Consider the following 26874-nt stretch of genomic DNA (forward strand, 5'->3'; position numbering starts at 1 on the left):
AAAATTGCTAAATATTCATTGCTAATTTGAAAAACTTGGCATCTCTATTATTACACATGTTTCAAGTAAAAAAAAATCAGGCATTGAAAAAAGAGGTTCCTAACTACTTTCTGTAAATTTTCACCTTTTCGTGCAACAAAAAACAAAAACATAAAACTAAATTAAAAATGGCTGGTCTATCAAATTTATCTGGTGCCGATAAGGGTGAACTAATGGAACAAGTTAAACAACAGATTGCCGTAGCAAATGCTCAAGAATTATTGACGGTAATTTCCCTAGTCCACAACGGATCTGTTATTACCTAATCAAAGAATGTTTTAAAGAAGGATTTTTGTAAATGGATTAATACATAAAACTCTTTTACTGGTATTTAAAAATATCTATTAAAAGCTTTTATTAATTCCTTTTACAGAAAATGACAGAGAAATGCTTTAACAAGTGCATCAACAAGCCCGGCACCTCGTTAGATTCTTCCGAACAGGTAAGTGGGTGGTGGCGGTGGTGATATTTCTAAATACTTACAATGATATATAATTAAAAAAATATTCAATTAGTGATATTCTAATCGAAGTCTTCATCAAATTGGACAAAAAACTGGACTCAAATTTCTTCTTCTGGACTCGAATTTAATGTAAATTTCGTTGTGAGACAACATTTACATATTAAAAAAATCCTGTCAATGTCTATCGCGAAAGTGGGAAAAGAAAATCTGTGTGAATAGGGGCTCTCCCCAGGAATATATTAACTTAGAAATTATACTATAAATTTTGTTTGCCTTTATTGCAATTACGAAGTTGGTGTTCCACAGTTGGAAAAAAGAATAAAAAATCTGTATTCTTCGCAACTTTAAGGAAGTGATTCAAAACATCAATTCAATGAGATCTTCCTGTAAATTTGCATAGTGAAGAAAGTTAAACCCTACAGGTTTTGATTTCCTCCAGTGAAACCCTTAGTACCAACCTTAAGTTTACTTATTTTTTTTCACCTATGAAACACGAGCTTAATACCGTTCTTTAAAAGAAAAACAAATTTTGGCTATTAGAAGAGGAAAGAAAAAAGTAAATGTGTAGATTATACAATTGGCGATACCATAAAAATTCAATATTTTGGACATAAAGGCGGACTTAATATTGAAATGAAAGCAACGGTATAATCTTGGCAAAAAGACAATACCGATTGGGAAACTAAAATCCACAAATGTTAAGTGGGCTTTAAGATTGATATTTAGACAGGGTTGATAAAGTTGACACTTTTGTGTTTTTTTTTTTATACATTTCGACTGCCAAAAGCACCGTGGCATGACCTCGAGCCATTTGGTATTTTTCATCACAATCACTCTATATATGGAGTTATTCTGCCCTAAATGTGAACATATCACAGATAAAAATTCAACTCTAAAATTGTAAATAGCGAACATTGAGGAAATAAACATATATCAAAATCAGGATATTTTAGATTTTATTACAGGATCTCAACATTTTTTAGAGGAATATTTTCTATACCCCATTCGTCCGCAAATGTGAAACGTGGAATATGACTCTTTCGCCACACTGAGGAACAGAGTATTATAAGAGGGTGTATATATTAGAAACGCCCAGAAGGAGACGAAATACACACATGGTGTCATTAATGCTTAGAGCCGACCCCTGAACCGGTTGCCACAGTTGGTAGAATTCTAAAAAAAATGGTGAATTTTTTTACTATTTTGTAGATTGGTAAAATTCTTGATTATGGTAGATTTTGCAAAGAGGTACTTCTTCATAAGTTTTCTATTGATATAGACTTTTGACGAGGGTTAGCATGCCCACCTTGCATACACAAGGTCGTGGGTTCGATTCCTGCTTCGACCAAACACCAAAAAGCGTTTCAGCGGTGGATTATCCCCTCAGAAGTGCTGGTGACATATCTGAGTGTTTCAAAGCTTCTCTAAGTGATTTCACCGCAATGTGCAACGCCGTTCGGAATCGGCTATGAAAAGTAGGTCCCTTGTCATTGAACTTAATATAGAATCGGGCAGCACTCAGTGATAAGACCACTGTGGTATCACAACTGTGGTATCATAATGGACTGAATAGTCAAAGTAAGCCTGAAATATCGGGCTGACACTATACCTAATCTAAAGTGATCTGGCGGTGAGACGGGTAGGCTTAACTGGGAAAGCCGAAAGGTGACGAGTGTCATGTGACCCTTGATGGGGGACACACGTCAGCTACGTTGCTATCAATCACTGATAAGTAGGAATTGAGGCGGCTGCACTTGCCTCTTCTTAGTTAGGCTAAAACTACCCTGATTTGCCGTGGGAGGTCTTTCTCCTCAGGTGCTATGGGCGATAGTCTAGCTCCGAGAACAGGATTTACCTTGTAGCTTCTCACCGCTTCATGAATCCCGTTCACATCTGTCTGGTATGTTGCCTTATCTATCGGATTGACCCGATGGATTCTACACATTGGTCAGCGGCTGCCACATCAGTGTACGTGTTGCTGTCTTTAGTTGTATATAAGGGAGGTATCATAAGTACTTAGCCTGCAGCTTAGCTCATCAATTAACCTCCTATAAAAAAATATGTTCCCTCGATTTCTGTAAAATCATTTGATAATGGCAATGTACTCATATGGCTGACATGGCCAGCGAGTGACTTATAAAAACTTTGGAAATAAGAAGGTGTACAACGCAACCTAATCAGTGATACGGTGATATGAGGAAGGGATTGCAAAAAGTCGACTTTTTAATGCCTAAAAGGGGTCCTAGTCTAATTGGACCGAGGTTTGAAATGTAAGCCAGTGCGTTATTTTTAGGGTGATCAAAACCGGAGTACCGGTTTTTCTTCTTACACCGATTGTGAAAATGCCATTTTCGAAAGACCGGTAAAATCGGTGTTTTCGAGGCCTCAGCAACCGGCTTTTGGGTTCTATATTTTCATTGTACAATTGCCAATTTAAAATTTAAGCAAATACATCTGGGTATTTTAATAAACTGCAATGAAATCACTTCGAAATAGGTGCAACGTACATTTAAATTAAAAAAAATATATTTCCAAATTTCAATAAATTATTGAATTAGTTTTTTTGTTGATCTTTTGTGACAATAAAATTCGATTTCCTTTCAATATTACATATTTTATGAAAACCGGTTGAAACAAGGTTGTTTAAAAAAACACCCTCCAGTGGTTTTGGAAAAAAACTTCCGGTTTTTTTTAATCGAGAAACTCCGACTTTCAAAAAAAGAAAACGGTTTTTTATCATGGTGAATGAACAATCCTACAGGAAATGGATCAACCATAGGACTGGTACCGGACTTGTCCCTGGTGTGTATGGACCAGTTTTAGTTCTGATCGAAGCGTATGAAAGGGCCCCGTTACTCGAACAAGACACGTCCTTGGACAACTTTGTAGGACTATCCAATAGGCAGGTCACATAAATCACATCCATCTTCCAATGCAAATTCGACCTTTCGCCTTATTCGTTAGTTTGATCAGTCGAATTTGATCACTATAAAAAGTCGATTACTTTATATTGACCAAAATGGAAAATATGGAAGTGTCAACCGTTAACCCTTTCACTACCGAAATAAACCTAATATTAAAAACTTTAATTTTTCTTCTGTTTTTACTTGTACTAACAGCATGTAGAACAAAAATTGCCATTTTGAAAACCTACCTCAATTACTTCAAGAGCTATATGAGCTTGTTCTGAAAACTTGATTCTTGAATTGTGACTAGAGGTGTGCGCGTGACTGAAATTTCAATCACACTCACGCACATTCACGAAGCAAAATGTTTATTCACGCACGCTCACGCACGATACGTGTGGTAGCCAATCCCACATTCACGAAATTAAAACCAGTACTCACGCACGCTCACGCACGAACTACTTTTAAAGACTCACACTCACGCACGATTCACGACAATTTACGTGATTCACGACCAATTCACGAGACTCATAACATTTCCCAAACGGAAATCAGGAAAGGTAACAAAATTCAAATATAGAATATAGTTCGAGAGCTAAATTAATTTCAATTTATGTACGAGTATGAATAAATATTGATTTTTTTCGTGAGCGTGATTTTGCAGAAATTTTATTCACGCACACTCACGAACCGATTTTATTTCTCACGCACGTCCACGCACAACATATTCATTTTAGTCCCATTCACGCACATTCACGAGAGTTCCTTCAAATTTTGTTCACGACTCACGTGATTCACGCGTGTCACGCGCACACCTCTAATTGTGACCAAATGGCCTTACGAAAATAAACGCTATTTGGCCTATAATATCCTTCAAAGTGTGAGAAAAAATACAAAAAAGAATCCGAACAAGTATCAGCTATAGTTTTTGTATGAATGTCCATTTACTAGAAACATACAGTAGAAAAATTGTCTCAAATTTTCGTATTTTTCGTTTATTGCTAAAGAAGTTTATGAAAATGCATTTTAAACCTCACCAATATGGAAAATATTTATAGCTTATTTAGATTAAAGCCTCTACTTTAAAATAACATCGAGAAATAAATCGAAACTAAGTGGAAAAATAGAATTTAGTGTCTTTTTCGAATGTCCTTCTAAGTGGACATCGGTAGTGAAAGGGTTAATAGTTTTGCAACAAGCAGATAGGTTCTACAAAGAAGTATAAACGTATATATTCTGCGGTAAAAATTTAAAATGTCTGTATACACTACGTCCTCTAAATGGTCCCTAAGTAACTATGGGCTCCCGATCTAAGTGCCCCCTAGGTACACAGTTGTATCAAACTATTTCCAATTAAAATTTTAATTGAATTTTCAACAATAGTCAATTAAAAATTTAATTGATTCAACAATTTTTTAATCAAAACAAACATTAATAGTAACCACAAAAAAATTTTTTTTCGATACAATCACGAAATTAATTGATCCAATTAATTTTTTAATTGAAAAGTCTTCAATCACGAAAATGATAGTCCCAATCATAATTTTAATTGACCATCAAAAAACTACTTGATTAAAAAATTAATTAATTTAATTAGCAAATTTCAATTATTTTTTTAATTGATTCGATAAAATTTTTAATTGATGTTGATTGGATCAATTAATTTCGTGATTGAGTGCAAAAATATTTTTTTTTGTACTAACTAACTAATCATTATCTTTGGATCATAAATAAATATATATATACATTCTATTGATATCCCTTAAATATACTATACAATTGCCCTATTAAAATGAATATTTCTATTTGTATATTTCAGAAATGCATATCCATGTGTATGGATCGTTTTATGGACTCTTGGAACTTAGTCTCTCGCACATACGGTAATCGCCTACAACGTGAGCAACACAAAATGTAGAATCCACTCATCATAACCACCAATCTAAAAAATCTTAATTTACAATAAAAAATAGGCATTATTTTGTTGATTATTGTTTTTAAGAATTCATATATTTACATTATACCATGTATAACAGAAACAGAAAAAAAAACAAAGATACCCGTGTGTTTTAAATGGTGACTACAGATAATGAAGCCCCTTTTACTGAAACATTTAGTTTAATTCCACATTGAAAAGAGTTTCACAATAAAGAAAAAGAAGAATACCAAAAACAAATTGACTACTTACCTCAAATCCAGATTATTATGATGCATTAAGGTAGGTAGATAATTTCTTTCAACCTTCAAACTGGATGAATGTTCCGAATTACACTGGGATCCGCAACAATTATAACTAAAGCTTGATGTACATAAAGTACAAAACGAATCTAAATGATCATCGCCTCCGCCATTCACATCATTTTCACAACATGAGCAATTTCGATTGGGCGAATGAAAGCAATTGATCAGAGTGTTTCTATCATCGTCCGATGAGGAGTAATCAAATCGCCTACTCTCTTCACTATCGTCCAGATGATTATCAGATCGTGAACTTTGAGGCGAAACACTATCGTCGCTGTTGCTAAAAGCACTTAATGGACAGGAGGGATATCGACTTAGAGGATAATGTCGCATATCGTATTTACTGGTCATGGTCAGATTTTCGTTAAAATAAATCACTTCGTTATTCTTGTGTAGATTGTATGCATTGAGTCCGCCTCCTAATCCACCATCATAGTATTTACGCAGGAAAGCTTTATTACAATCGTCCGCCGTATATTCGTGTAATTTCTTTGGTTTGTAATGCAATTGTGAGGTAGGATTGTGATTTGTTGAGTTTTGATTATCGCCCACAGATATTCCTCCAGAACGTAAAAGATCTATTAGACACTGCTTAATGTCTCGCATTTCGGCAAAATATCAAACAGATTTTGCAGAGCCTTAAAGCATGCGAAATATGGTGGTAACAGAAATCATGTAGTTGATCTGGAAATATAAAAATATATGTGTACATATAATTACATTAATGCAGGAAATGTTAGGAAATCGAATGGTTATATGTGTTTTTTATATCCTAAAACAATACACTTCTACAGGATGTTATAATTTTAAGCAACTCTAAGATCTTGTATTCCCAAGAAAGCACCCATGTGGATCTCAATTTTCTTTAGCAAATTGGCTTGGTGTCCCTTTTTGATTCGGATTGAAATGAGGTCTCCCAGCATTGGTGTAGCTAAGAATTTTCTCTGGGCATCCAAGTTCCACACTCTCCTCAATCTAATTTTTAAACAAAATAATTTAAGAAAAAAAAATTTTTTTGTTTATCAACAAGTGGATCAACAAGTGGAAGCTACAATCAGATATGCCAGTCGACAAGAAGAAAACTTATTTCTATAGACAATTTTGTCAAAATTTTGTTTCTATTGAAAATTTTGTCAAAATTTTGTTTCTATAGAAAATTTTGTCAAAATTTTGTTCTATAGAAAATGTTGTCAAAATTTTGTTTCTATAGAAAATTTTGTCAAAATTTTGTTTCTATAGACAATTTTGTCAAAATTTTGTTTCTATAGAAAATTTTGTTTCTATAGAATATTTTGTCAAAATTTTATTTCTATAGAAAATTTTTTCAAAATTTTATTTCTATAGAAAATTTTGTCAAAATTTTATTTCTATAGAACATTTTGTCAAAATTTTGTTTCTATAGAAAATTTTTGTCAAAATTTTGTTTCTATAAAAAATTTTGTCAAAATTTTGTTTCTATAGTAAATTATTTATTATATTTCTATAATCAATTTTGTTTTTTCAAAATTTTATTTCTGTAGAAAATTTTGTCAAAATTTTATTTCTATTGAATATTTTGTCAAAATTTTATTTCTATAGAAAATTTTGTCGAAATTTTATTTCTATAGAAAATTTTGTCAAAATTTTATTTGTTAAGTATCTTAGTTGAAGAGAAATATTTTGAAAAATCTATCGAAACATCAAGTATTCTACCAAACAGTAAAAAATCTACCATTTTTGGTAGAATTCTACCAACTGTGGCTACCGTGATTGGAATTCCCAAACACAAACGGAGAGGGAACTAAAAGATTTTTTTTTTCACATATAAAATAAAGCTATATTTGTCCATATGGCCTCAGTGGAAGCATTTCTCTCAAGGAGCATCTCCCACACATTTTTTAATATCCGTTTTTACCAACGGATAGAGGACTACAAGATATATTATATTCTTCACATACAAATCTGGATGCCCATCTTTGCATTTCTATTTGGCCACAGTGGACACTTTTCTCTCTATAATTTTTTTCTATCTCTTCCCGTTTATCCAATTAATGCCAGTTTCTATGGAAGATTATATCGTAAAAACAATTTTGTATTCGTAATTTGTATATTTTGTTAAGCAAATCCCATATACAGTCGACTCCGCTTTACTGAAACGTTAAAAATGCAGCCATTTAATTTCAGTTATCCGAAGTTTTTGCTAAAGCGGACTACGGATAACTGAAAAAAACTTCCAGTAATGCGAACTTCGGATAACTGAAAAAGTTTCAGTAAAGCGGACTCCGTATAACTGGAAAAAAACCCACTCAATTTCAGTTAACCGAACTTATGACCAATGCTATGTACATAAAATAATAAAAACAAGGTGTTTGATTCCGTGTGTGTGCCATCTACAATTTTACCTTTCAGTTGATTTTATTTACAGAGTGATTTAAACTGTTTTGAAAGTGCCATCTTCACTTGAAATAAAGCGTTCTCAATTAGAGGTGTGCGCGTGACACGAAATTTTCGTGACACGCGTGATTCACGCGTGAGTCACGTGATTCGTGAATGAAATTTTGACCAAATCACGTGAATGTGCGTGAATGGGAATGAACAAAAATGTGTCGTGCGTGATCGTGCGTGAACATCAAATTCTGTTCGTGAATGTGCGTGAGTAAATTTTTTTCAAAATCACGCTCACGACAAAATTCACGTTCACGAAAAAATTCACATTCACGAACAATTCACGCTCACGACAAAATTCACGCTCACGAAGAAATTCACGTTCACGAAGAAATTCACATTCACGAAAACTTCACACTCACGATGACATTCACGTTCACGAAAAAATTCACGTTCACGAAAAATTCACGCTCACGAGAAAATTCACGCTCACGATGAAATTCACGTTCTTCTTGTGCAAAATGTTAAGCAAAGTGGGGTAAAACTCTGGCTTCTGGGGCCATATAAGTTCATATCTAAATCTGAACCGATTTTTCACATCAAAATCAATAGGGATCGTCTTTGAGCCGAAACAGGACCCTATACCAAATTTTAGGACAATCGGACTAAAACTGCGAGCTGTACTTTGCACACAAAAATACACCAACAGACAGACAGACGGACAGACAGACAGACGGACATCGCTAAATCGACTCAGAATTTAATTCTAAGACGATCGGTATACTAAACGATGGGTCTCAGACTTTTCCTTCTTGGCGTTACATACAAATGCACAAACTTATTATACCCTGTACCACAGTAGTGGTGAAGGGTATAATAATGATTGAACATTTTTAAATTGAAAACATACTTCCAAATAAAAAATTAATAATTTTCGGAAATAATTGGTTTCATTGGTTCATTAAATTTTGGCTTAGATGTAAAAAAAATAATTCTATATAGTATAATTATAATATATGTAATTATAATATAATAAAAAATAAAATAAGTAAACAATAACACTATAAATTATTGATTGCCTCAATTAAAAATTAATCAAGGTTTTCGGCCAAAATCAATCCAAATTTTAATTGAATTTATATTTTGATTTGATTAAAATGTTAATTGTATCTGTTAATTTTTTAACGTTTTCAACTTCAGATTTTTAATTAGAAATATTTTGGCGAATTTGTGTGGGTAGCTCATTTGTATCACTAGCGAGAGTGAGTAAGTTTTTAAGTTCGTACTCATTCGTGAATTACATTTTTTCGTTTGTTTTGTAAGTATAATAGTCGTGAACGTGCGTGAGTTGCATTTTACATCGTGAGCGTGCGTGAATAGTTTTTTTATGAATCGTGAGTGTGTGGAAGTACGTTTCGTTGTTCGTGAACGTGCGTGAGTAGTTTTTTTTTTCGAATCGTGAGTGTGCGTGAATAAGTTTGTTGTTCGTGAACGTGCGTGAGTTGATATATCCCGTCGTGAGCGTGCGGTAGTCACTATTCTGCAATCGTGAGTGTTTATCTTTGCAGGATTTTGGTTCGTGAACGTGAGTGAGCGTGAATCAATAAAAACCTTCGTGCGTGAATGTTACGAATTCATTCGTGAGCGTGCGTGAGTGTGAGCAATTCCAAAACGGGCGTGCGTGATCGTGCGTGAATGTTACGAATTCATTCGTGAGCGTGCGTGAGTGTGAGCAATTCAAAAACGGGCGTGCGTGATCGTGCGTGAATGTTACGAATTCATTCGTGAGCGTGCGTGAGTGTGAGCAATTCTAAAACAGGCGTGCGTGATCGTGCGTGAATGACATTTTGAATTTGTGGGCGTGCGTGAGCGTGCGTGAAAACTCCCTCACGCGCACACCTCTATTCTCAATACGGAGAAGAAAATGTACTCTCTCTCAATAGCGAGAATGTGGCATTTTCAGTAAAGCGAAGTCATACTAATGTGACGAAACTCATTTGAACACAAAAAACTTTTCAGTAATCCGATTTTTTCAGTTAAGCGGAGTTTCACTAAAGCGGAGTAATTTAAATGAAATGGACAGAAAAAGCAACTGGGGAATGCGATCGATTTCAGTTATCCGAGGTTTTTCAGTAAAGCGCATTGCGCTAAAGCGGAGTCGACTGTACTTCTTTCACAATGAACACAAATCATTAAAAAAAAAACAAGTATTTAAAGTATACTTTTAGGCGCATATTTTATTTTAACAAACATTCTTCACCATCCAGTGATAAAAGCCAATGGTCAACGAGAAAAATATTGAAGCAGTTAAAACTCTTCTAAAATTCTATAATATCTATCATCTTAATATTATAATTTAAAATTTTTAAATAAATAAAACCAGTGGTCATTAATGCTCCGACCAGACAGTAACATATCCCAGATATTGGCCACACCATGAGTTATGTTGGAAGACATATTCAATACCACACATTTCTCCATTATTTAGTCATAGTCAACAAATCGAAGCGATTGGCCACACTGTAAGATTCTTTACAAACACAAATATTCCGTTCGGAAAAACTTATAGTCTGGACGGCGTATAACAAAACGCTGGAAATGCATATAACAACCCTGCCAACATTTTTTGAATTTGGGGACTCTTTTGAGAATCCCCACTACGTCGAAAACAATCATATACGACATCAAAAACTCGTCGGAAAAGCGCCGTCACTATTGAGAAGTTGTACCACGCCAAGTTACTACAAAAATGTTTCGCATGAGTGCAATTATTAGGTGCCTTTATGGATCAATTTAGAACGACGCCAATAAGGGACCCTCCAAACAATCAGAAAAAGTGCATTTTAAGATAGTTGTAAAAGAATCATTGTGGTCGAGTAAAACACGTTTGTTTAGATATTTATTAATTTGATTAAACATTTACAAATTCTTAAAAATATAACATTTATACCACTATCACATTACATTTAACATAATTTTTGGCATTAATGATGATGTTGAATTACAAGTAGCGAGTTACATGTTGCTGCGTCTATCAACCAGTGTTTTTATTCAATGGAGGCAGCGTGTCTGTAAAATATCTGAAAAACAATCACTTTATTCCATTTGGAAAATCACCAAATTGTTCACCAATATACCTTTCACAATTTTAAGGGTATAATCTATGTTTTCAGAACTTTATTTTTGTTTTTATTTAATTAAAATATAACAAGCTGGTTGCGCTTGGCGTTTCACAAAAAAAATGGTTTTTTTAACAGTAGGGATGGTAAATTACTTGCATGTACTTTTTGATGTACCTTTTCATGATGGTTGAAGTGACATTTACGAGTCTGTGGTAACGATGAGGTTGAAATGGAACTTTGAAATGCTGGCAGGGAATATTTCCCTCAACTTATCGGTGACAATTCTTAGCTTTTGACGACTTTGTAAGACTTTTTACAAACTGACAATTTGAATGTAGTATGTCAAGTCTGTGTTTGTAAAGAAACTTACATTATGGCCAAACGCTACGAATTGTCGGTGAGAACTAAACTATCGATAAATATTTTATGGATTTGGAATATGTCTCGATCCCAGCCAACATTTTTTGAATTTGGCGGCGCTTCTGAGAATCCCCACCACGTCGTAAACAGTCGAATACGATATCCAAAACTCCTCGCAAAAGTGCCGTCACTATTGAGAAGTTGTACCACGCCAAGTTACTATAAAAAAGCATTGCATGGGTGCAATTATTAGGTGCCTTTTTAGATAAATTTAGAACTACGCCAATAAGAATCCCTTCAAACTATCAGAAAAAGTGAATTTTAAGATAGTTGTAAAATAATCATTGTGGTCAAGTGAAATCCGTTCGTTTAGAAGTTTATTAATGTGATTAAACATTTATAAATTCTTATAAATATAACATTTATACGAATATCACAACACATTTAATATAATTATTTTGCATTAATAAAAGAATGAAGTTGATTCACAAGTAGCATGTTACATCCCTGCCAGCATTTCAAAGTTCCATTTCATCCTCATCGCTACCACAGACTCGTAAGTGACACTGCAACAATCGCCAACTGTGATGGGGGAATCGTATGAAAAAGTATGAAATGTACATGAAAGTATTTTGCCATCACTATTGTTACAAGAGCCATTTTATATTTTGTGAAATACCAAGCTCAACTAACTTCTTATAATTTATTTAAATAACATCGATAATGAAGTGCTGAAAACATAGTTATTTAAATAACTGTGTTTATTGGGTTCACTCAAAATTGTAAAAGGTATAGTGGTGAACAATTTTTGACTTTCTAAATGGAAATAAGTGATTGTTTTTCAGATATTTTACAGAGTAGTTCTATTGTAATTTATCTTGCATCGTCCTTATGCGCTTTACAGACTATCAGTTATTCCGGACGAAATGGCGATGTTTGTAAAGAATCTTACAGTGTGCGATGACTAAATAATCGGTAAATGCGTTATCGATCCCCTAAACATGCAGCAGTATCGATAATGCATTCGGACTTAACTTATAATGTGCACAATATATGGGATATGTTCGACACGAGTGTCGTCGTTCGGAATAACTTATAGTCTGTAAAGCGCATTACGGCTTCAAATTACGAAATTGAGCAAATATATGAAATGAAATATTCATTGTGTGAGAAGGGGCTATTGAAGGGACTATGAACTGTCAAATGAAAAGTAAATTTCGTACTCAGAAATACTGTCATATAGCTGAAATAAAAATCACGATATTGACAACACTGTTGCTAATTTTGACAGTTCGGTTTTCATGGCAAAGTAAGATTCGCGACATTTTCGATGTATTTTTATATAAAAATATTAACACAAAAGATCAGAGAAAAAGTTTAAATCTTTACTATTCGAAAAACATTTGAACAGTTTGCTTAGATTGTAAAATAGATTGGACTAAAATATACGGAAATTTGTCGCTGTTGCGTTCACTTCAATGTCAACAAATACCTGGAAGAAACGTAGACAAAGAGGTGGTGCAGGTGGTAGCCATCCTAAAGATGCCTCCACTACGACCGTTGCTCAGAACAATAAGAAAGTGGAAAGGGTCAACATACCGGAAAACGAACGTTTACCATTGCAGGTAAAGATTTCCGAGTTTTTGGCGAGCAACGACGATGAAATTGTACTCAAGGGTCTGAGTAACAATCATCGTAAATATTTACATCAATATGCTGCACAACGAGGCTTAAAGAGTAAAAGCTATGGTTCGAAGAGTATTCGTGAGTTGCACATTAGCAAACGCAAACGTCTAACAGCATTGGGTGATGTGAAATCCCTCAATATAACACCAGCCACACGAGCCACGCTGCAGAATCTGATGCCGGCTATACAATCGCAATTGGCCACTAATCAAGCTATACTTCAATCAAACTTTCATCGGCACAAAGGTCTACGATGTGAATCGCTGTCTGTAGCACTTGGACCACGTATGGTACCACCAAGACCTCAACGTATAAGCAATGAATTGTATCGAGATAAGCAGGAATTACCCATATTTCAATATCAGGCAGAATTGAATCAAATGTTAAGTCAGCATAATGTAAGTCATGATAATTCAAATCTTTCTTTTTATTGATATTTATTTCATGAATTAGAATATCCACATACAGTTTGATTAATTTTAGGGGTAATCTGTTTTGTCTAAAGTTTGCAATATGGCATAATCTAATAATTTTCTAGACCAAGCAAATAAGTCAGGTTTAATTTCAAATATGTGGCATTGAAAATGTATATGAAAGTCCATCCCATTGGATATAAAAAGCTCAGCTTCACATCGTATATACCTTCCTGATGTTTCAAAACTACTTTCAATTAGATGTGCAGCTATCCATTTTTCTCCATGGGACTTCTGGTATGTTTCGAGGATTGGAAAAACAATAGCATAATATTATTTTTCTTCAAAAAGGGATAAAATGGGAAGAATTAATAAAGATTCCTCATTAAAAAAAAATATTGTTTCCTCAATTGTGTAGGTACATGTCAAGACCACTTTTTCGTCAAATGTAATTATTTTAGCCGCCGTGGTGCAATGGTAAGCATGCCCGCCTTGCATACACAGGGTCGTGGGCTCATACCCAATCTCGACCAAACACGAAAAAGTTGTTCAGCGGTGCATTATCCTACCTCAGTAATGTCGGTGGCACTTCTGAGTGTTTCAAAGCTTTTCTAAATGGTTTCACTGCAATATTATGTATTATGTTGGAAAATCATCTGAATTTAGATCGTTCTGTCCAATAATGTGGAACATTTCATGAAGTTTCAATTCATGGTTTATATTGAAGGAAGGTCGTTTCTTCATGGGTGTCAATACGGCCTCAGTAAGGGCAGAAACACAACTATGTTACTCTTGGTCTTAACTGATCAGATTATTACCATTGGACTTTGATTGGACTTCGATGGTGAGGAATAAGACCCACTTTCATAGATTTTTCTTTCTTTCTTTTTGGCCCAAAGGCAAGGACAAGACTGAAAAGGACTTTTCGAATACTCGGGTGTTTGTTAAGCCTTTGACCGGTGTTGAATAAAGAGGATATTCTAAAACGACCCCATCTAATTTTACAATTCGTTTCGATTTATTTTTGAATCTGGATGACAATGTAAAAACATTTGGACACATTTCTCTCCAGTAAAAATCCTCAATATCCTGTCGTATATATAATCTTTATGCCCATCTTTTTCCATTCGGCTAATGGTGGACACATTTCTCTCGAGGAGTGCACCCCCACATTTTTGTAGATCCTATAGTGAGAATCTCAAACACATTCGGATAGAGGATTATATTTCACATATAAATCTGGATGCAAAAATTTTTGCAAGCCATATAATGAGAATCCCCAACACATTTTGCAATATCCATTTTTACCATCGGATATACATAGGACTAAAAAATCTTTCTTTTACAAATAAATCTGAATGCCCATTTCTTCCATATGACCATAGAGGACACATTTCTCTCGGCAAGCACGGCCACCTTTGTGTTGCAGGATATATATTGGTAATCCCAAAGACATTTTACAATGTTCGTTTTTACCCGGAAAAAAATATATATTTCACAAATAATTTGGATGTCCATCTTTTTGCTTCGGTCCAAAGTGTTCGCATTTCTCTCGAAAAGCATCTCCCCCACATTTTTGCAAGCCATATCTTGAGAATCACAACCACCATTTGTAGTATCCATTTCTACCATTGGATATAGAACTATCTATCTTTAACCTATAACCCCCATTTTCATAAAGCTCCGTTAGTGTTCCGTTTACTAACCAACTTTTAAACCGCATTATGGACGAAGCTGTCATCTTGCATGTATATTCCATATGCCAGTTAGGAACTTAACTGACGAAAATTTTTCAGTTAAAGTTAACTGGAGAGAAGATATTTGCAATTTATTTTATGTTAACTGGCAGTTAAAACCTAACGGAGCTACATGAAAATGGCCGTAAATCTATAAATATAAGTCTAGATGTCCATATAATATCCATTTGGTCATAGTGGATATATTTCTCCCTTTTTCGTATATGCTACATTACCGTTATTTGAAAGATTTTTGGGAAACGGTTTTATACAATCGAAAGTTTTTCTTTGGTTAATTTATATTCATCTTTTCTGGGCAATTTATACCAATTTTCCCTTACATAAGTATTTTCTATGTGCTGTTAGTACATTTAATTAAAAACTAAACAAGTTTTTGGCAGCAATTTTAATTCGGTGGTGAAAAGTTGAAAAATGGTAATCTTCATATACGACAGACTAATCGATGTTTCTTAAAATGGACTCTAATCGATTTTTGATGTTAGACAAAATCGATTTTTAATGAAAGTCAAATAATATGCGAATATGATATTTCGTTTCTTTTCATTTCTATAAATAGGTTTTAAAAGAGATTCTTATGTACTGTCATTCGATGAACCTGAATGTTTAAAATTAAAGATTAAAAATAGTTCTAAGTTTTTAATAATCGGGAAATAAAAAAATCCAATTTTGATAACCCGAAAAGTCGACTTTTTTAAATTTCGAAATGGTTTTTAGGTTAAGTTGAAAAGCGGATTCATGTCGGCTGACATTTCGAAATAGTTGAAAGTCGAATTTTGCAAATTTAGATAATGTAGAAAATTCAAAACACCACCTCTTCCAAATATAGAAAAAGTGAGAAACTCGCAAAGCGAACTTTTCTAAATTTTAAACAAGTAAATAAGGTAGATAGTCGGACGGGGCCTACTATATCATACCCTAAACCACCCCCAGTGAATTAGTAAAGCTAAGCATCATTGGTATAGGTTTGGGAGATGAACCGCATTTCCTTATTTATGAAAATTAAGGAGTACATGTTTATTGCATTTTTATCACAATCAGAACAGAAATGCCTGATATTAGGAGCTATACTTGGTTTTGCACCTACAGAGTTAGGTTAGGTATAGTGGCAGCCCGGTATATGTTATCAGGCTCATTAGACTATTCAGTCCATTGTGATACCACAGTGGTGAACTTCTCTTTTATCACTGAGTGCTGCCTGATTCTATGTTAAGCTCAATGACAAGGGACTTCCGAGTCCGAACGGCGTTCCACATTGCAATGAAACCACTTAGAGAAACTTTGAAATCCTCAGAAATGTCACCAGCATTACTGAGGTGGGATAATCCACCACTGAAAAACTTTTTGGGTTTGAACCCACAACCCTGTGTATGTAAGGTGGGCATGCTAACAATTGCAGCACCGTGGCTCTCACCTACAGAGTTAGTAGATTCATTTTTATGCCGTTTGATTATTTGTGCGCAATTTTTTGTCATTGGTTAGGATTAAATGGTCAATGATATCCTATGATTATGGTTCAAATAGACTTCGTAAGCATTTTGCATGAAATTCGCACCAATTTTTCGTTTTACAGCTTTCCAAAGGTTGTTTTATGACTTTTACGTTGGGCGACTGATTAGGCTAGTCAAACACCCGCAATTTTTCATAGGAAATCCATTGTTTTACCACGTTACACGTGTAGTAGAGGTCATGATCGCGATGAATAATCCATGCAAACGGCACTTCCCGGAATGCTTACGGCAATATGACATGGGACAAAATGTATTTGTAGACTTCCGACAGCATAATACCCTCAACTCTGTAAATCGGACCAATAACTTTTGCAGAAAAATATCTCCAGACCCTAATATTGGCCCCCCACCATGATTGACGTAACTTTTTGTATTTCTTGGATTACGGCTTTCGTTGCAGCCTTAGTACTAAATTTCTATCATACGATCAATGCAAGTTAAATTTTGAGTCGTAGGAAAATATAGCACATATCCACTGCTCCTGAGGCCATTTAAGACATTTTTGTGAAAATTGAAGTTAAATAAGTTAATTTTTGACTTCTTTAGATGATATTTGATTGAATTGTTGCATAGTTCTTTTGATTATATGATTTTCTTTTGGCGTAGTCTTAGGTTTTTTTTCTACCCCAGTGTAAAGTTTTGGTGCATCCACTGTTTATAACTCGAGACGAAGTTGGTTTTTGCAAATTGTACTCTTCATAAAATTCGTTTTTGTGATACCCCAACTTTAAAATCATCGATATTTTGCTTTTTATACCCACCACCATAGAATGGTGACGGGGTATAATAAGTTTGTCATTCCGTTTGTAACACATCGAAATATCGATTTCCGACTATATAAAGTATATATATTCTTGATCAGGGAGAAATTCTAAGACGATATAACGATGTCCGTCTGTCCGTCTGTCTGTCTGTCTGTCTGTTGTAATCACGCTACAGTCTTCAATAATGAAGCAATCGTGCTGAACTTTTGCACAAACTCGTCTTTTGTCTGCAGGCAGGTCAAGTTCGAAGATGGGCTATATCGGTCCAGGTTTTGATATAGTCCCCATATAAACCGACCTCCCGATTTGGGGTCTTGGGCTTATAGAAATCGTAGTTTTTATCCAATTTGCCTGAAATTTGAAATCTAGAGGTGTGAAATAAAGAGGTGTGCCAAAAATGGTGAGTATCGGTCCATGTTTTGGTATAGCCCCCATATAGACCGATCCCCTGATTTTACTTCTTGGGCTTATAGAAACCGCAGTTTTTATTCAATTTACCTGAAATTGGAAATCTAGAGGTATTGTAGGACCACAAATACGTGTGCCAAAAATTGGGAGTATCGGTCCACATTTTGGTATAGCCCCCATATAGACCGATCTCCCGATTTTACTTCTTGGGCTTATAGAAACCGCAGTTTTTATTCAATTTACCTGAAATTGGAAATCTAAAGGTATTGTAGGACCACAAATACGTGTGCCAAAAATTGTGAGTATTGGTCCATGTTTTGATATGGTCCCCATATAAAACGACCTCCCGATTTGGGGTCTTGGGCTTATAGAAACCGTAGTTTTTATCCAATTTGTCTGAAATTGGAAATCTAGAGGTATTTTAGGACTATAAAGAGGTGTGACGAAAATGGTGAGTATCGGTCCATATTTTTGTATAGCCTCCATATAGACCGATTTCCCGATTTTACTTCTTGGGCTTCTAGAATCCGAAGTTTTTATCCTATTTGCCTGAAATTGGAAATCTAGAGGTATTTTCGGGTCATAAAGAGGTGTGCCGAAAACGGTGAGTATTGGTCCATATTTTAGTATAGCCCCCATAAGAACGATCTCCCGATTTAACTCCTTGGGTTTCTAGAAACCGTAGTTTTTATGTGATTTGCCTGAAATTGTAAATATTCTGGTATTTTAGGCTCACAAAAACGTGTATCGGATTAAGTTTTTATCGGTCCATTTGGTAATGCCTCCATATAGACCGACTTCACTTCTTGAGGGTGTAGAAGGCGCACTGATCATGAAAATTGCTTGAATCAAGACGTTATTTTATAATTTTCTTGCACACTTTCAAGAGATGTTAATGATTCCTCTAAAACTCAAACTAAAATGGTTCTTATAAATCCAGAATCTGATATAGTCCTCATAGGTGAAATCTTTAAATTTATCTTCGGGAAGTGTCCTCAAGTCCTCAAGCCCTCCTGAAATTTCAAAGGAAACCCTAATATTTGGTTCATGGTGGTGGGTATTTAAGATTCGGCCCGGCCGAACTTACTGCTGTATATACTTGTTATTATGTTCATTATGCTTATTGCCGCTAATTTTATCGAATTATTCAAAAAATAGGACATAAAGGCCTATGGCGATCAGTTTATGACCAAATTAAACAATGAACTTAACGATATTCCTACAATGCAATTTTTGTACGTTTAATCCATCTTCTTATAGTTCCTTATAACTATTACAGGTAAAAAATACAAAAAATAATGCCCTTAAAGAAGAAAATATTACAGGGTGCTAGATAGTTGCAAATGTTTTGTACAGGTCGAATCACACGATTCTTTACCTTTCGTAAAAATATCAATTTTTAATAAAAACATCCCATTCACTGCTTAGTGTTTATTTTTCATCAGTATATGAGGTTATTACCAGTTCTCATAATTCCACCAGCTATTTGGAAAACGTTGATGCGATTACGGATCTTGGAATTCTTCAATTAACAGTATCCGATGTTTTACATGCAATATACGAACTGGATGTTAACACAAGCCCAAGACTCGACCTCATACCTCCATCTTTTATTCGAAGTTGTGCTTTTCCTTTTGCATATGGTCTTACGACAATATTTAACCAGTCCCTGCGTGGGGGACATTTTTTAATAGAGTGGAAAACAGCGTATATATCCCCCGTCTTTAAATCTGGACGAAGAGACCAAGTGGAGAATTACCGGCCTATAGTTAAACTTAGTGCAATTCCAAAATTACTTGATAAACTTATAAACGATAAATTATTTTATTTATTGAAGAATTCAATTTCTACATGTCAACATGATTTTTTTCATGGAAGATCGACAACTACAAATTTATGCTTATTTACTAATTTTTGTATAAACCATATTGAGAAAGGTTTGCAAGTTGATGTACTATATACAGACTTTAGGAAAGCCTTCCGATAAAGTTCAATATCCTATTCTTATGAGAAAATTAAGTAGTTTGGGATTTCATTCCAGCCTACTTAAATGGCTTCATTTATATTTGACCGACAGAGTTCTTTATGTAAAATTAGAAAATTATTTTTCGACCCAAATTCATGTAAAATCAGGCATACCGCAAGGTAGTCATTTAGGCCCTTTGCTATTTTTATTGTTTATAAATGAGTTACCTAAGATTTTCTCACACAGCAGTTGTCTTCTATATGCAGATGACCTAAAGGTATATAGAAGTATATCCCACATTGGCGGCTGCGTAAGTTTTCAAAATGAAATAGCATGTCTTTTAAAGTGGTGTGCTAATAATAATCTTCTCTTAAATTTTTTGAAATGCAATATTATTACATTTACCCGTAAGCGTTTTCCTATTATTTTTAAATACGCATATGATGATTCGGATATTTTTACTCGTGTTTCAACAGTTAAAGATCTGGGTGTATACTTTGATAGCGCTTTGACATTTCAATCCCATATTGATTTCATAGTTTCAAAGGCAAATTCCTCATTTGGATTTTTAAAACGAAACTCTAAAATGTTCGTCAATTTCGTAACTTTAAAAGTATTATATGAGCAATTAGTAAGATCTCATTTAGAGTATGGTTCTGTAATTTGGGACCCTTATTATGATGCTAGTATTCGGCGAATTGAAAAGATTCAAAAACGTTTTTCTAAATATGCGCTTAGGAGCCATTTCCCTCTTAATATGATGCCTGATTATTCAACGCGTTGCAAAATCCTAAATATTTTACCCTTAGAGGATAGAAGAAAAATGCAGAATGTATTATTTATCAAGGATATTTTAGATTCAAGAATCGATTCACAAGAACTGCTTTCGATTCTACCTATTCATGCCCCCTTGCGGTCATTGAGATATAACAACTTGTTAGAAGAACTGTTTCATAAAACTAATTATGGAATGAGTGAGCCATTAAGTAGGTGTATACATTTATTCAATAATTTTTGCCATGATTTGGATATTACTACTAATAGGTTTATATTTAAGAAGAAATTGTTCAAAATTTTGCAGGATAATAATGTATAAATTATTATTACCATTTATATTATATACATATATGTAATCTGTTAGAGCTAAGAGCCCGGTAGATGAAATAAATAATAAATTCATTTTCCCAATTAGAATTTGAAAATACCACTCACTAACGATTATTTTTTAAGTGGAAGCGAAACAAAAAAGTTATTATTATGGGAAATATAACCAGATCAAGTTCATGGTAGGGCTAGTTGCAAGAGTTTTGAACAGCACTGTATATATGGGACCTATATCTAAATTTGATCCGATTTCTTCCAAATTCGTCCTTGTGCCCAAAAAACACTCTGTACCAAATTTCATCAAAATCGTTTAATAATTGCGACCGGAATACTGCGAACAACAAATGCTAGATCGACTCAGGAATACTGCGAACACCAAATGCTAGATCGACTCAGGAGGTGATTCTGAGTCTATATTTTATGGGGTCTAATATTATATATTTTATGGGGTCTAAAATTAATATTTCTGATAGGCACATTTTTTGGCCAATCAAAGTTATTATACCCTGACCACTATGTGGTTTAGGGTATAATAAAGTTTTGACAAAATTTTCTATAGAAATAAAATTTTGACAAAATTTTCTATAAAAATAAAATTTGACAAAATTTTCTATAGAAATAAAATTTGACAAAATTTTCTATAGAAATAAAATTTTGTCAAAATTTATTTATTTCTATAAAATTTTGTCAGAATTTTCTATAGAAATAAAGTTTTGAGAAAATATTCTACAGAAATAAAATTTTGACAAAATTTTCTATAGAAAACATTTTGGCAAAATTTTCTATAGAAATACAATTTTGACAAAATTTTGTATAAAAATAAAGTTTTGACAAAATTTTCTATAGAAATAACATTTTGCCAAAATTTTTCGATAGAAATACAATTTTGACATAATTTTCTATAAAAACAAGTGAGTAAAGTAGAAAGTCGGAAGGGGCCGTCTATATCAAATATGGCAAAATCGAGCGATGCATATATATGGGACCTATATCTAAATCTGATACGATTTCTTCCAAATTCGTCCTTGTGCCCAAAAAACACTCTGTACCAAATTTCATCAAAATCATTTAATAATTGCGACCGGAATCCTGCGAACAACAAATACATGAACAGACGAACGGGCGGACGGACACCAAGCGCTAGATCGACTCAGGAGGTGATTCTGTGTCGATCGGTATATATTTTATGGGGTCTAAAACTAATATTTCTGGTAGGCACAGTTTTTGGCCGATCAAAGTTATTATACCCTGACCACTATGTGGTTTAGAGTTGAAAACTTGAAAATGTGGCAATTTGGCAAAATAACGAACGACTGTTTGATTCTGATTACAATCCCAATCAATGACCAATTAGGATATATAACCTAATAAAAACTATTCTTTTTTCCTTGTATTATGTAATACGTGTATAATTATATATCTTTCCAGGTCTTCATAGTTAACGGCGAAACGGGATCGGGTAAAACCACTCAAGTCCCTCAGTACATACTAAACGATGCCAATAAACATAATAGACCATGCCGCATTGTTGTAACACAGCCCAGAAGAGTAGCCGCAGTCTCCGTGGCACATCGTGTGGCCGAAGAAAGAGGTGAACCACTGGGTGAAACTGTGGGCTATCAAATACGCATGGAAAGTAAGTAGTCCACCGTAATATGGAGTAAAACGGAAAAAATACTCATATTTTCTTATTTGTAAAAGGTCGCGTTAAGAAAACTTCAAATTTAATTTATACCACTTCGGGCTGCTTTCTACGTTCTTTGATGTCTGATGTCCGTGATCTCTTCCGCAAGGTAACTCATTTGATAATCGATGAAATCCATGAACGTGATAAAAACACCGATTTCACACTTATCACCATCAAAGAACAATTGAAATTAAACAAAGATCTCAAAGTTATTCTAATGTCTGCCACTATGGATATACAATTGTTGTCGAAATATTTCGATAATTGTCCAGTATTAAATGTGCCCGGTCAAGGGTATGATGTGAAAATCTATCACTTGGAAGATATCCTCTACCACACGGGCTATCGTACAGCATTAATGGAGAAGTACTTACGCTCCATGAATGATAATTTTCCCTTACCCACGACAATGTTTAATGATAATATCTTAGAGTCGGGCCAAAGGCCAACAGCTGTTCGTTTGGAAGATGAATATTTACAGCAATTGTTGGACACCCTTATTGAACAATGCTGTGACAATAGGGATATTAAGACTCGTGAGGAGCTACATGAAATTTTCGATCAGATACAGTACTACATTGAAAGTGAGGGAATGAATATAAATGCCGGTCACTCGGAGAGCGGTATAACAGCTTTGATGGCAGCTTGTAAATGCAATGTGGCCAATTTTGTCCAGTTTGCCATTCAGAGGCAGGCCAATGTGTTGATACGTGACAATGATGGATATGAGGCCATCGATTATGCACGGCTTCATCAGGATGGTATTTGTTTGCAAATTGTTATGAGTTCATCGCGCAGTATGGAGCGGGCAAAGCAGCAGGAGGAGCTGAGCCAACAAGACAAAGAGAAACAAAAGGTGCTCTTGGCCTATCAACAGCAATTTAACGATGACAATGAGGTAGATCATGATCTGATTTTGTCTTTGCTTGAGGGTCTCTATCGTAGTACCCATCCGGGAGCCATAATGGTATTCTTACCCGGCTATAATGACATTGTGCAACAGAGAAATTTGATTCAGAGTACATTTCCCGGAGGCACTTACAAACTTTGTATACTTCATGGGCAAATGGATTCCAAGGATCAATTTGAAGCCCTGCAGCAGCATCCCGTCAGAAAGATAATTTTATCCACCAATATTGGTCAGACGTCAATAACAATTCCCGATTTGGCCTATATCATAGATTCGGGTAAGGTTAAAATGAACACTTACGATTCGATAACGGAGTCGTCGCAACTGCAATCGATATGGATATCTCAAGCTGATGCTTGCCAAAGATCTGGCAGAGCTGGACGTACTCAGAATGGGGTTTGCTATCGTTTGTACTCCTTGGCCAAGTATCAATTTATGCCTCAGTTTAGTATACCGGAATTTATGCGTATCCCCTTAACCGAGATATGCTTGTATGCCAAGACCCTGGAACCCAAATGTGAAGTTCAAAAGTATTTACAAAAATCCCTGAATCCCCCTTCCAGTTTTAGTATTCAAAATGCTTTAAGGAAACTTAAAATTCTGGGAGTTTTTCGAGATGATGAATCGGTAACGGAACTTGGAAAACATCTGGTAGATATACCATTGGATGTACAATTGGGTAAATGTTTGATGTATGGAGTGTTCCTGAAATGCTATGATCCCATATTGACCATATGCTCGTATCACTCGGTTAAGGATCCCTTCATATTGCCCTCGGACAGGTCGGCCCAAGGTCAGGCATCTTTTCAACGCAAATCCTTTGCCGGCCAATCGTTTAGTGATCAAATGGGCATACTATCGTTGCACAAGGCTTACATGAATGTCCGTAACAACCCCGTCAAAGTTAGAGATTTTTGCAATAAATATTTCCTTTCGCATTCGGCCATGGAAATGTTTTGTGCCACCCGCAAACAAATCAATGATGTGATGAAAAATAAATTCAACATCAACTACATGGATAAAATGTTCAACAATGATTGGCATATGATCCAATTGTGTTTGGTGGCCGGTTTTTATCCCAATGTGGCATTGATAGATCGTAAAGGCTATAAATTAATTTGTGGAGCGGAGAAGCAATTGATTTTACAACGATCGTCTTCCCTAAATCCACCGGGAAAGAAACACTTGAAGGAATTCATTAATCAAATGCCTCACGATTGGATTGTTTTCTATGAAAAATCTAGGATTTCCAATACATGTACAATTAATATGAACACAGTGGTCCCATCACTAATGATCGTCCTACAATGTGGTCGTGATTGTGAGGTTATCAATAATGGAGGCTTGGGCGATGATGACGATGACGATGATGAGGACAATGATGCTGAGAACGACGACGATGATGACGAAGATGATGGAGACGATTTCGGGGGTGATACCGATTCTGATACATCTGAGAAATCCCTTGATACTCCTGTACCTACCAATGATTTCGAAGCTTTGCAAATGAAATTGGCCAAGACATTGGAAAACATATCGCTAAGCAATGCCAATAGTAAAACTGTATTATCCTTGGATAATTGGATCAAATTTGAGCTATCGTCCAGTGATGCCAAACTATTGTTGCTTATGCGTATTGCATTGCATACCCAATTTATGGCATTCCTAAGGACTGGACCCAATTCGAATACATCAAATGTAGCCTATTGTTTGCAGAAACTATTGCATTCTTTGAATACTAGTACATCAGCTTTGAAATTCTCAGTTTAACTGCAGCATTCTACAAAAACGTCGATGTAAATGTGGTGATAGAGAATAGGCGGAGCTGTTATTTCACCACGATTCGTCTACAGTTTTGTTGTTTTTTGGTTTTCTAATAGATTTTTGTTTTGTTTCCATTTTCTCCAAAGCACAATATTTGTTAATATCGTTTTCAAGTTTTTGGTAGCATTTTAAGTAGTTTAAAATCAGCGCAAGAGAAAAAATAATGAATGAATTGACAAAAAACAAAAAAAAAACAAACAAATATATACATATATATTGTAACCACAAACGTACACCCACTACACTTATAGAGATATTTACAGGATGAGATAAATAGTTTGTTTGTATGAGATTAGAATTTGAGCTAAATCACATATGCATAGCTAGAGTTCCACGAAAATTCTATAGAATGGGCCAATAGATAAGCATATACTTTATATTAGGGTCCAAATACATTGAGTAATTTTTGAAGATTTTTTTTGGATTATTTAATATTAATAGTTAGTAATATTTCATTTTAATATATTGACTTATTTTATTTTCGGATTATTTCCTATTTCCTATTATGACAAAATAAGAGCAAAATGACGAAGGATGACGTTAGTGTATAAAAAATAAGGATGACTTTCCAGGGTTAAGCTTGATTTCATTTCATTTAATTTGCAGTGATTTTATGTCATTAAAATTAATTTATTTTTATTAAATTTTTTTTATAGTATAATGAAATTTAATTTAAAGGATGCTAAAAAAACAACAGCCGGTGCTGTAAAAATTTTTGTAAATTCGTAAAATTGTTGGGTTCTGTTTACGGTTGCCACAGTTGGTAGAATTCTACCAAGAAAGGTAAATTTTTTGCTTTTTGGTAGACTGGTAAAATTTTTGATGTTTTGGCAGATTTTGAAAACGAGGTAGTTCATAAATTTTCTATAGAAATAAAAATTTGATACAATTTTGATACAAGAAATAAAAAATATTCAATAGAAATAATATTTTGACAAAATTTTTATCGAAATAAAATTAAAAAAAAATTGGAAATAAAATTAAAAAAAAAATTCTATCGAAATAAAATTTTGACAAAGTTTTCTATCGACAATTTTGACCATTTTTTTATAGAAATAAAATTTTGACAAAATTTTCTATCGAAATAAAATTTTGAAAAAAAAAAATTCTATAGACAATTTTGACAAAACGTTTTATCGAACTAAAATGTTGACAAAATTTTCTATCGAAATTAAATTTTGACTAAATTTTCTATAGACTATTTTGACAAAACTTTCCATCGAAATAAAATTTTGACAAATTTTTTTATCGAAATAAACTTTTGACAAAATTTTCTATAGACAATACTGACATAATTTTCTATCGAAATAAAATTTTGACAAAATTTTCTATATACAATTGTGACGAATTTT

General features: G+C 34.3%; 3 protein-coding genes and 1 long non-coding RNA gene across 5 annotated transcripts in view; 2 read left to right on the forward strand and 2 right to left on the reverse strand.

Annotated features, from left to right (window-relative positions):
- f (espin protein forked) overlaps nucleotides 1–26874 on the reverse strand; it is a 368923-nt gene that overhangs the window by 311149 nt on the left and 30900 nt on the right. For both annotated transcript variants that reach the window (XM_075302418.1, XM_075302417.1), the window contains exon 2: nucleotides 5597–6333. In XM_075302418.1, the coding sequence (XP_075158533.1) occupies nucleotides 5597–6255 (659 nt within the window). In that variant the 5' untranslated portion in view covers nucleotides 6256–6333. The remainder of the gene's footprint in view (nucleotides 1–5596; nucleotides 6334–26874) is intronic.
- LOC142231787 (mitochondrial import inner membrane translocase subunit Tim13-like) lies at nucleotides 54–5584 on the forward strand. The gene is made up of 3 exons (XM_075302424.1): nucleotides 54–266; nucleotides 413–481; nucleotides 5228–5584. Exons 1-3 carry the CDS (start codon nucleotides 168–170, stop codon nucleotides 5324–5326), a joined length of 267 nt encoding a protein of 88 aa, XP_075158539.1. The 5' UTR covers nucleotides 54–167; the 3' UTR covers nucleotides 5327–5584.
- On the reverse strand, nucleotides 10880–11243 carry LOC142232289 (uncharacterized). Its single transcript, XR_012721079.1, has 2 exons — nucleotides 11151–11243; nucleotides 10880–11093 (listed from the first exon to the last, which is right to left on the reverse strand). It is a non-coding gene; the product is annotated as an uncharacterized LOC142232289 (long non-coding RNA).
- On the forward strand, nucleotides 12787–26449 carry LOC142231786 (3'-5' RNA helicase YTHDC2). Its single transcript, XM_075302423.1, has 3 exons — nucleotides 12787–13579; nucleotides 22530–22737; nucleotides 22803–26449. Exons 1-3 carry the CDS (start codon nucleotides 12974–12976, stop codon nucleotides 25466–25468), a joined length of 3480 nt encoding a protein of 1159 aa, XP_075158538.1. The 5' UTR covers nucleotides 12787–12973; the 3' UTR covers nucleotides 25469–26449.

This window comes from Haematobia irritans, chromosome 3 (genome assembly GCF_050003625.1).
Source record: "Haematobia irritans isolate KBUSLIRL chromosome 3, ASM5000362v1, whole genome shotgun sequence".
NCBI lineage: Eukaryota > Metazoa > Arthropoda > Insecta > Diptera > Muscidae > Haematobia > Haematobia irritans.

Coding starts and splice junctions, on each gene's coding strand:
- LOC142231786 (XM_075302423.1), top strand. CDS start 12,974: ATGTCAACAAATACCTGGAAGAAACGTAGACAAAGAGGTGGTGCAGGT. Junction 13,580..22,529: donor AAATGTTAAGTCAGCATAAT/GTAAGTCATGAT, acceptor ATATCTTTCCAG/GTCTTCATAGTTAACGGCGA. Junction 22,738..22,802: donor CTATCAAATACGCATGGAAA/GTAAGTAGTCCA, acceptor TATTTGTAAAAG/GTCGCGTTAAGAAAACTTCA.
- LOC142231787 (XM_075302424.1), top strand. CDS start 168: ATGGCTGGTCTATCAAATTTATCTGGTGCCGATAAGGGTGAACTAATG. Junction 267..412: donor ATGCTCAAGAATTATTGACG/GTAATTTCCCTA, acceptor TTCCTTTTACAG/AAAATGACAGAGAAATGCTT. Junction 482..5,227: donor CGTTAGATTCTTCCGAACAG/GTAAGTGGGTGG, acceptor TGTATATTTCAG/AAATGCATATCCATGTGTAT.